The following is an 11,315-nucleotide window of genomic DNA, read 5'->3' on the forward strand; positions in this document are numbered from 1 at the left end:
AAGTACTGGCCATAGTTACTACTGTAACTACGGTTAGATGCCGTGTGAGCCCTGGCCATGGTTACTGCTGTAACTACGGCTCTGTGCTATTCTATTCTTTAGAAGCTAGTTATCTGGTCTTAAACATGTGTGTTATTTGACTTGATCTCGCTTGATCGTTAGCAGCAGCCGCTCGGCTAACGTCTTGCGTATACTGTTAGCTTCTTTATTTTACCCAGCTAGGTGAAGGCAGTGCTCTCGCTCCCGCTCCCTCTACCGGTAATGCGGATGTAGCTACATCCCTTTTTCTGTTCGGCGAGTAGTAGCACCGCTCTACTCTTCCCGTTCAGCAGGTAGCCGGTGAAGGCTGTGTTCCCGCTCCCGGTTACACTGCATCTGGCGTTCGACTCTAACTTAACCAGTGAAGGCAGTTCTCGCCCCCACTCCTGGTAGACGCCAAACGGCCTCTTTTTTCCGTTAAGCAGGTAGCCGGTGAAGGCTGTGTTCCCGCACCCGCTCCCGGTTACACTGCATCTGGCATTCGTCTCTAACTCAACCAGTGAAGGCAGTTCTCGCCCCCGCTCCTGGTAGACGCCAAACCGCCTTGTTTTTTCTGTTAAGCAGGTAGCTGGTGAAGGCTGTGTTCCCGCACCCGCTCCCGGTTACGCTGCATCTGGCATTCGTCTCTAACTCGACCAGTGAAGGCAGTGTTCTCGCCCCCGCTCCTGGTAGACGCGGAACTGCCTTGTTTCTCCGTTAAGCAGGTAGCCGGTGAAGGCTGTGTTCCCGCACCCGCTCCCGGTTACACTGCATCTGGCATTCGTCTCTAACTCAACCAGTGAAGGCAGTTCTCGCCCCCGCTCCTGGTAGACGCCAAACTGCCTTGTTTTTCTGTTAAGCAGGTAGCTGGTGAAGGCTGTGTTCCCGCACCCGCTTCCGGTTACGCTGCATCTGGCATTCGTCTCTAACTCAACCAGTGAAGGCAGTTCTTGCCCCCGCTCCTGGTAGACGCCAAACTGCCTTGTTTTTCTGTTAAGCAGGTAGCTGGTGAAGGCTGTGTTCCCGCACCCGCTCCCGGTTACGCTGCATCTGGCATTCGTCTCTAACTCAACCAGTGAAGGCAGTTCTTGCCCCCGCTCCTGGTAGACGCCAAACTGCCTTGTTTTTCTGTTAAGCAGGTAGCTGGTGAAGGCTGTGTTCCCGCACCCGCTCCCGGTTACACTGCATCTGGCATTCGTCTCTAACTCAACCAGTGAAGGCAGTTCTTGCCCCCGCTCCTGGTAGACGCCAAACTGCCTTGTTTTTCTGTTAAGCAGGTAGCTGGTGAAGGCTGTGTTCCCGCACCCGCTCCCGGTTACGCTGCATCTGGCATTCGTCTCTAACTCAACCAGTGAAGGCAGTGTTCTCGCCCCCGCTCCTGGTAGACGCTAAACTGCCTTGTTTATTCTGTTAAGCAGGTAGCTGGTGAAGGCTGCGTTCCCGCACCCGCTCCCGGTTACGCTGCATCTGGCATTCGTCTTAATTTAACCAGTGAAGGCAGTGTTCTCGCCCCCGCTCCTGGTAGACGCTAAACTGCCTGGTTCCGTTAAGCAGATAGCTGGTGAAGGCTGTGTTCCCGCACCCGCTCCCGGTTACGCTGCATCTGGCACTCGCCTCTAGCTCAGCTAGTGAAGGCAGTGTTTTCGCCCCCGCTCTTGGTAAACTGCCTTATTTACTAATCCAGCTAGGTGAAGGCAGTGATCTCGCTCCCGCTCCCTCTGCCGTAACGTGGGTGTAATTACATCCCTCTTTCTGTTCGGCGAGTAGCAGCAACGCTCTACTCTTTCCATTAAGCAGGTAGCTGGTGAAGGCGTGTTCCCGCACCCGCTCCCGGCTACGCTGCATCTGGCTACCTACAGAATGGTTCATTCATGTAGCGCCTGTAGGGTTTCTCTTGAGCCCGAGGACGGCCACGACCGCTGCCCCTCCTGCCTCGGCCGCTTCTGGCGGTCAGTGGGGACGAAATTCGAGCATCTGAGGGAGGTTCTCACGGTAAACGCCTGCATGAGCTGTAGCTGCATGCCTCGGGTGCTCAGAGTGGCTCGAATCACTGAGGTGGAACGTCTGGCAGCAGCCAACAGACACCTCTCCTTGTCACGTACTCCTCCAGATCAATTCGGCCGTTCCCGGCGACTTGAGGGAGCGATGGCTTTGTGTGCTCCCCCCAATAGAAGGACTAGAAATAGGCTGTCCTCTAAAGTGGATCGGCTAGCTGCCGATAGGGGCATGATGAAGTCGCCTCTTGGCCCTTCAGCCTGGGCCCGGTGTAGGGGCTGCTAACCCCCCCCCCCCCCCCCTCCTTCGGTTGGCGCCCCTCCTTCGGTTGGCGCCCCTCCTTCGGCTGACGCACCTCCTCCGGTTGACGGAGAGTCCTCCGTCGCGTACCAGTCGAGCCAGGGGAGCTGTTTAGATCAGCTGCCCTCGGAGGCACTGGAGTGTGCCGCCCAAGCTAGGCAGACCAGGCAGCAGCACTCGGGTCCTCGCAGACCTGTGCCCACTCCCAGCAGGCCCAGGGGCCGCTCTAGCAGCCGCACTCAGCCGCTGGATTACAGGGGTGGTCTGCAGAGGTCTTAGCGGCCCACTCAACCGCCTCCCAATGACTTTCGTGCCCCATGTCGCCCGCCTTCCAGGCGGCCTCGTGCCCCAGAGCCTGACCGGAACCCCCCAAGAGGCTCCAGGGTCCGGGGGGCTGGGCTCTGAAATCCCGGGGGTGGTCGGCGGCTGCTTTCCCAGCAGCAGCTCAGTTTCTGGGCAGTCTGTACTTCCGTCCCTTGGGTGGGAAGGGGGGTACGGACCGCAGCTCCGGCGGTGGCCGCTGCTGCTGACAGCAACGCTGCTCCTGAGCAGTCGGCGGTGGCGTGCGATGTGCCGTCTCGGACGCGGGGCGGGCGGGGGTGCGCTGTACAGCGCGGTTCTGCTGCTGTGCCCGGCTTGCGGTGCGGTGGTGTTGCACAGAGTGTGGGTGTGGGTGATTATGTCCAGGAAAATGAGGTGGTGGTTTTGTGTGAAGCAGAAGAAAAGTGGGATGGGAGAAAAAAAGATAAAAAAACAAATACAAATGGTGAAAAAAAACCTGGAATAATCAATGAACCACAAGGTGATTTGGCAAAAGAAAATGTAGGGACAGGTGAAGTCAGTAAAACACAGGAGGAAGATATAGATAGGGAAACACATTTGGACAAAACAAGAGAGGAGAGGAAAACATGGGGTGAGCAGGTGGAGGTTTCTGAAATGGAGGAAGAGGAGGTCGCAACAGAAATGATAAATAAGAAAAAGACTGCTACAAAACGCAGGAGAAGTAAAAAGGATGTATCAACCGTTGCAAAAAGCAGTAAAGTAAAGTGAGGGAAAGAAAGAAAGAGAGCAAGAACAGGCGGATGAGAGTTGGGATGATTGTGTGTCTGACAGCAGTGATGTGCCAGGTTTTTTGAGCAGTAGCCAACAAAAAAAAATGTACTCTGCTGAAATGATAAAAAATTACCTGGTGCAGACCAACCAACATAATGTAATCATAGAAGAATATTTCCCAGATTTGTCAGTTTTTTGTGCCTCAGCAAGACTCCACATGAGCCGGAAAGAGCAGTCTGTCCGGATGAGCTGGAAATATACAGACTAAAAAGAATTGTTACAAAAGTGAGGAAGCAAATGGGCAGCGTTGATTTTAAAAACCTCGATGTCTGTGTTTAATTTATTTGTTTTTATTTTTGCTTTTAACATCTCGCTCGAAATGGATACTTTTAGAGTGGGAAGTTTAAATGTAAATGGAGCCAGAGAGGAAAGAAAGAGGGCTTTAATATTTCAGACTGCAAAAATAAAACATATCGATGTCCTCTTTTTACAAGAGACGCACAGCGACGTTTTTAATGAGACGGACTGGAGAAAGGAGTGGGAGGGGGAAGTCATTTTAAGCCACAACACCTCTCTCAGTGGGGGGGGTGGGCTTCCTCCTCTCCAAGTCTTTTAGTCCTGTCTCTCTGGAGGTCGAGCATTTTATCAATGGGAGGTTGCTTTTAATAAAAGCACGGTTTGACCTTTTTACAGCTGTTTTTGTAAATGTGTATGCTCCAACAAACGGTGCAGAGAGGAAGCTGTTTTTACTCAAAGTTAACGATGTTTTAAACGGTTGTGCCACGGAGGATTTTTTATTCTTGGGTGGGGATTTTAATTGTACAGAAAATGCATCTTTGGATCGCAACCATGCAGAGCCGCATCCAGCTTCTCAGCATGCTCTGAGGCAGCTGGTCCACTCCCACGGCCTGGTGGATGTATGGAGAAGGATGCACGCAGACACCAGGCAGTACACCTGGTCCCACATCAGAGAGAATAGAATCTCATCAGCTAGACTAGATCGTTTTTATTGTTTTAAGCATCATTTTAATATTTTTAAAATGTGCAGCATATCACCTGCTGGTTTTACGGATCACTCTTTGCTTTTATGTAATGTTTTTATTAGAAATGTTTTACCCAGAAGTGCATATTGGCATTTTAACTCGGTTTTAACATTTGATAAACATTTTAAAGAGGGCCTTATTTATTTCTGGAGTGTTTTTAGGCAGAGAAAGGGAGATTTTAGCAGTCTTAGGCAGTGGTGGGACCATGGTAAGACTGAGATAAGATTGCTCTGCCAACAGCACACCCTCAATGTCACACAAGACATCATTAGATCTATGAAAGACCTGGAGAGTGATATCGTGGAACTAGAAACAATAAGTGAAACCACAGGAGATCGAGGATATATTGAAATCCTCAAAGAGAAAAAAATGGCTTTAGCCAACCTGCTGGACGTTAAAGTTCAGGGTGCACTAGTCAGGTCCCGGTTCCTCAACACCAACGAGATGGATGCTCCCACTAGCTTCTTCTTCGGCCTGGAGAAGAAGAATGGGCAGAGGCGAGTGATCCACTCACTGCTGTCAGACACAGGGCAGGAAATAACAGAGCCAAGCCAGATCAGGAGGCGAGCTGTGAGCTTTTATTCCACCCTATACACAAGCGAGTATGAGGAGGGGGAAACTCTGTCCGAGGGGTTCTGCAAAGAACTACCTCAGGTCTCTGAGGAGACCAACTCACAGCTCGAAGGGCCGTTAACGATCCAGGAGCTGCAGACCGCCCTGCAAGGCATGCAGGGACGGCGGGCTCCTGGTATCGATGGCCTCTCCGTAGAGTTTTATAAAGCCTACTGGGACGTCTTGTCACATGACATTTTAGACGTTTTTAATGAAAGTCTGGCCTCTGGCTCGATGCCGATGTCCTGCAGGAGAGCGGTGATCACGCTGCTACCAAAAAAAGGAAACCTGCAGGACATCAAAAACTGGCGCCCTGTGTCTCTGCTGTGTGTGGATTACAAACTTCTGTCCAAGGCTTTGGCCACCAGGCTGGGGAGGGCTGTGGAGCAGGTCATCCACCGGGACCAGACCTACTGTGTGCCCGGCAGGTCCATGGTGGACAATCTCCACCTAATTCGAGATGTTTTGGAGGTCTCCAGCTCATTGGGCATTGATACTGGTCTGATTTCTCTAGATCAGGAAAAGGCTTTCGACCGCGTTGAGCACAGCTTCCTCTGGAAAGTAATGGAGAAGTTTGGGTTCAGCGCTGGTTTCATAGCCAAGATCAAGGTGTTGTACAATAAGATTGAGAGTGTGCTGAAGTTCAACGGTGGGCTGTGTGCTCCGTTTAGAGTGTGTAGAGGGGTCCGACAGTGCTGTGCTCTGTCTGGCATGCTCTATGCACTCTCCCTAGAACCCCTTCTCAACAAAATACGCTCCAAACTGCAAGGGCTGTTTTTACCTGGTTTTATCAGCATATGCGGATGACATCATTGTTTTTATTAGAGACCAAAAAGAGACAGACATTTTAGTTAACATCGTGAGGGATTTTAGTTCAGCATCGGCAGCGAGGGTGAATTGGAAGAAAAGTGAGGCCCTCGCTGTCGGTGAGTGGAGTGGCGGTCTCCCAGAACATGCTATGGAAGAAAGATGGGCTAAAGTACCTGGGTGTGTTCCTGGGTAATAACAGCATAGTCCTGAAGAACTGGGAGGACGTCATAGGAAAGATAGAGGGAAAGCTGTCCAAGTGGAGGTGGCTGCTCCCTCAGATGTCTTTTAAAGGTAGAGTGTTGGTTTTAAACAACCTTGTGGCATCCCAACTGTGGCACCGTCTCACCTGTGTGGACCCTCCCTCAGGCTTACTAGCCCAAATACAAAAGAAGTTGGTGGATTTCTTTTGGGAGGGTCTACACTGGGTGCCACAGGGGGTGCTGTTTTTATCTAGAGAGGAGGGGGGACAGGGCCTTATCCACCTGGCCAGCCGAACAGCCACTTTTAGGATACAGTTTTTACAGAGGTATCTGACTGGCCCGGCTGATTTGGTGTGGAGAGATGTGAGCAGCTGCATTCTCCGACGCGTGAGTAACCTGGGGCTGGATGCTGCTCTGTTTTTAACTGATTTAAACATTTTAAGTGGGCTACCTCCTTTTTATCAGGGTGTTTTTAAATCTTGTGCCCTTTTTAACCATAAGAGGTGTCCAAAGACTGACTCTCTGTACTGGTTGTTGAGGGAGCCTCTCATTCACAGAGCCAGGTTGGACGTCAGCAGCAGCGAAACACCCGGCCTGACGGTGGCGCTGTGCCGATCCAAGACCCTGTGCCTTCAGCAGCTGGTGGATGCAGTGGGGCCGGAGCTGAGCGATGCCCGGGCCTTGGGCTCTCTGCTGGGTCTGCACTCTGTCCGGGTAGCCGAGAGGATCCTGCAACTATGGAGCCAGATCCTCTCCCCTGATGACAAAAGACTTTTAAGGAGCTATGGACAGGGAAGAGCCAAGCCGGACCCAGCAGACCCTTTCCCGGAGATCTACTTGAGCCCAGGGCTCGGAGAACTGACCGGCCCCCCTGCTCAAGGTCGCAAACCAAGGACAAATGACCGGAGGCCCTGTCCTTCAGTGCATTTTTGTTGGTCGTCTTTACAATGTTCATGTATATTGTTTTTTTGTCAGCTTTGTGGATACAAAGCTGACAAAAAAACAATATACATGAACATTGTAAAGACGACCAACAAAAATGCACTGAAGGACAGGGCCTCCACTGTGTGGAGCACCAGACTGGGTGCAGGAAGCGGACCAGGCCCACAGTGGAGGATTTTATACAAACCTCCCATAAAAAAACGTACTGCCGACCTCCAGTGGAGAATTTTACACGGTGCCATCGCCTGTAATTCTTTTATCTCCATTATTAATCCTGCTGTTTTTAACAAGTGTCCATTTTGTGGTTTTAGAGAGACTGTTTTCCATGTTTTTACAGAGTGCAAGAGACTCACGGGTTTCTTCTCTCTTTTAACATTGGTTGTTAGTCTTTTTAGTATAGCTTTTACCGAGAGTGTTTTTATCATGGGGGCTCCATATAAAAAGACGAACAAGGAAAAGTGGCAGCTCCTGAATTACCTCTCTGGCGAAGCAAAAACGGCAATTTATTTAAGTAGGAAAAACAGGGTTGAAAATAGGAAAGGGGAAGAGGCAAAAGCGATCTGGCTGTGCAACATCAGAGCCAGACTCTGGCTGGAGCATCGTTTTTATAAACATATTGGAGACTTGGATGCTTTTAAACAATGTTGGTGTTATAATGATATTGTGTGTTCTGTGGTGAATGAGGATTTGCACTTTGCACAAGTTTTTAAGACATAGGTTTTAATGTACTATTTTAAGTGATTCGTTCATTTTTTTGCTCAATGAAGCACTTTATTGATCGAATGTATAACTGATCATATGTAAATAAAGTGTTTTTGCAAAAGTCAAAAAAGTCTTTTTCTTTCAACATTTATTTGAACAGCAAGTGGAGGCAAAAGTGACTGCACCCAAAACAATAAACCTGCTAGCTAACTAGCCTAAACTCAGTAACAGAATGTGGGCAACACGTTCTTCTCCACAGCCGCGCCACCTCTGAGTCAGACATCACTTCCCCCTTTTCTATCCTACGGGTGCAGCCGTACAGCCCCTCCCCCTGAACCCTGTTGTAACAACATAATACACTTTTTGGGGATGCAGCTTGGGATGTGAGGACATGGCTTAGAAAAGGCGTGTCACCTTCTGTCCTGCCAGTGTTGGCAGGACATGAATTAAAATGTCGAACTCGGACTTCATTTTAAGGACATGTCGGCCAGGGGTGTAGAGCTATATTTGTTTAAGCACCGGATTGGCAAAACAGGAGAGTGTGCACCAGTCTGCCTTGATCTATGTATTCATGTCTGTGACTCTCACAGTATCTGCTGCCCGCAGCTGTTTTATAGAAGGAACACCTCCTTCACTCCATGACCTCTCTGCAGCACCAGGAGGCAGCGGGATGGTTAACTCAGCCTCTGAGAAGAGGAGCGCGCAGCGCCTTTCACGCACCTCCTTTCACGCACCGCCTTTCACGCACCGCTTTCACGCACCGCTTTCACGCACCGCCTTTACGCACCGCTTTCACGCACCGCCTTTCACGCACCGCCTTTCACGCACCGCTTTCACGCACCGCCTTCGCTGTGTTTACCTTCAGAATCATTAGAAAGGCTAAAGAGCGGTCTGGCTGATGTGTTTTAACCACACACACACACCTACACACACCTACACACACACACACACACACACACACACACACACACACACACACACACACACACACACACACACACACACACACACACACACACACACACACACACACACATGATTTAAACGCAGGCTTCTGTTCCTCCATGTTACGTTGTTATTGTTTCACTGAGCGGACCCGCACATTTTTTTCAAACGCTCCCCTTTTTGGTCCATCTGCACGGTTTTGTGGGCTGTGATGATTCGGCTGTACCTTTACTAATGAATATTAAATGTTGTGAGAAAATCTTTCCACCAATAATTCCAATAAGTAATCCAAAATGTATTCACTTCAGGTTTACGAAAGTAACTGTAATCAGATTACTCGTTTTTCAAATGTAACGCGAGCTGAATACAGTTACTTGATTTTTGTATTCTGATTACGTAACACCGTTACATGTATTCCGTTACAACCCAACCCTGGCCACACCCCACTGGGCTGGGCTGGGCCGGAACACTTACAAATGTGGGCCGGTAGGATTTCGGTAAGCAAAAAAAAAAGGGAGTGGCCGGTACACTTACAAATGTGGGCCAGTAGGATTTAGGGGGGGGAAAAAGATTTTTTTTTTATAAACATTTTTTTTTTTTTTTTGGCCCTCCGACCCACACACAGCACCGGCCCACCGGGGAAACTCTGCCTACAGCTCCTAAAGCATAATCAGGCTACAGCCGTTGTGTATTTTATTATGTGAAGTACTAAATGGTCTTAGAAACATCTGGACTCTTTGTTTGTAGATATCTACTAAACTAAAGCAAATAAAGAGAGTAGGCCTGTTATACTGAGTGATATATATTATACACACGGCTCTGCTTTCTGCACGGACCTGTTCTCACTGCTGTTCTCACTGTAAACATCGCGTCGCGATGAAAGCAGTTTCTCAAATAATATCAAGGGGATGCATGCAGAGCTGTCATTGCTGAGATAAGTCTGGCCGTGCGTAACACCTCCACCGTTTCCGGAAATGCATCCGTGGAGGAGCCGTGGAGGAACCATCAGTGTCTCCTCGGTTAGAGCTCCTCCAGAGAGCCTCCTCGATGCTCGGTCCTCGATGTGCATTTCGAGAAATGAGATGTCCTTCAACATGGCGCGCTGAAATCCATTTCCGGGTCACTACCGGAGAGTCGAGGAGTCGAGGAGGGGAAATTAGAGTATTGAGAAGCCTTCCTTGACTTCCATGTGTTCAACCCAAACTGTAGCAGATGTGCCCTCTTTCAACCGGTGCACTCACATCTTGTACGTTTATACTGGTGCACCGATGTGAATCGGGAAATTTTAACATCCCTAGTCTCCATGCTTTAATGTTCAAAAAGCTCTTTATTTTTCTCATACTATCTGTGCTGCAGAAAAATAAAGAGCCCTCTGTCTGAAACCATAGTGATGTCACTATGTTACAGAAGTAAGTGGAGTCCAATGGAGGCATTTCAGGCAGAGGGGGGAACACAGGGATTTTAGCCTTTGCAGACCATTTACATGCACACAAACCTATAGAACACACTGCAGGGAAGGGAAACCCCGAAAATCAGAATAGGGGTCCTTCCAAACTGAACCCACATATCTGCATAACTAGAGCTTTTCCAAAGTCCCCTTCAGACTGTATGTATCATTAAACAACAGCTTGATGTTTTGATATGTTTGTGATTACAAAATAATGATCTTAACACTAAAGTGTAACAGCTGGAAAATGTCCACTCAAGGGTATTATTTATGAGATAAAAACCCTATTTCAACCATGTTCCCTTATCTAAACAGAAGAAGAATATATGTAAAGGGAAATTAAATTGTGAATCTTATTTTTATAAAACATAGTTTAGGTGATTGCAATGAAAAGCCTGAACAGTGATTAAACAAACTTTCACATGAGACACAGTCTGAAAATTGGACATAAATATGTCTAATTTTGGGAGACAGAGATTAACTCAGTTTGTGGTGTTCAAAGTTTTAAATTAACTTTTTTTTTTACAGAAAGCGTGTGCGGGGTCCTCAGGATGGTAGCTGGGTGTGTATGCGGGTGTGAGGACAGCAGCAGCACACACTCATGGAGTTGGAGGGCTCTGAACAGCCAGCCTCAGTGGACGTGGACCAGGGCCTGACTCTGGCCTGCGTGGCCTTCCTCTGCCTGCTGCTGGTGGCCATGATCATCCGCTGTGCCAAGGTCATCATGGACCCCTACAGCGCCATCCCCACCTCCACCTGGGTGGAGCAGCACCTGGAGGACTGACACACTCACACATACCTGCTCCTGTGATCCTCCAGGAAAGGAAGGTTCATAAAGAGTTCTTTTATGAGCCAGTGCTTGTTTACGAAACCCAATAACTCCACACAAATTTGATTCAAGAAACACAAAAACAAACAGGCAACAAGGGAAATAAAAAAAGACGAAGGAAGCCAATAAGAACATGTTTTTCCTGGTACTGATCTTATTTTATACAAATGCACAATCTAAAATGTTTCTTCATAACAAACCTAGAAGAGCCATGTTCAACAGAGTCTACATACTTAAGGAAGGGGTAATTCATAGCACCACAAAGATTTCTGGTGCAGTAATGCTATAAAATAACCTATTTGGTAAAATACATATTTTGACTCGAGTAGAGAAATAGCTAGAATCCAGGCATGAACAATGCACTTTAACATCCTGAAAGTGTTGGAGGGCCAGAAAGGAGAAAGAGAGGGAAGCTGTCA

The 11,315-nt window shown here is 48.7% G+C and overlaps 1 protein-coding gene across 1 annotated transcript; it reads left to right on the forward strand.

Moving 5' to 3' along the window:
* The first annotated feature begins 10,668 nt into the window (after positions 1-10,668).
* LOC117462203 (cortexin domain-containing 1 protein) lies at positions 10,669-10,851 on the forward strand. Its single transcript, XM_034104320.1, has one exon. It carries the CDS (start codon positions 10,669-10,671, stop codon positions 10,849-10,851), a length of 183 nt encoding a protein of 60 aa, XP_033960211.1.
* The last annotated feature ends 464 nt before the right edge of the window (positions 10,852-11,315 follow it).

This window comes from Pseudochaenichthys georgianus, chromosome 3, assembly GCF_902827115.2.
Source record: "Pseudochaenichthys georgianus chromosome 3, fPseGeo1.2, whole genome shotgun sequence".
Classification (NCBI taxonomy): Eukaryota; Metazoa; Chordata; class Actinopteri; order Perciformes; family Channichthyidae; genus Pseudochaenichthys; species Pseudochaenichthys georgianus.

Excerpts from the sequence above, each read along its gene's own strand:
- LOC117462203 (XM_034104320.1), top strand. The coding sequence starts at position 10,669 with ATGGAGTTGGAGGGCTCTGAACAGCCAGCCTCAGTGGACGTGGACCAG.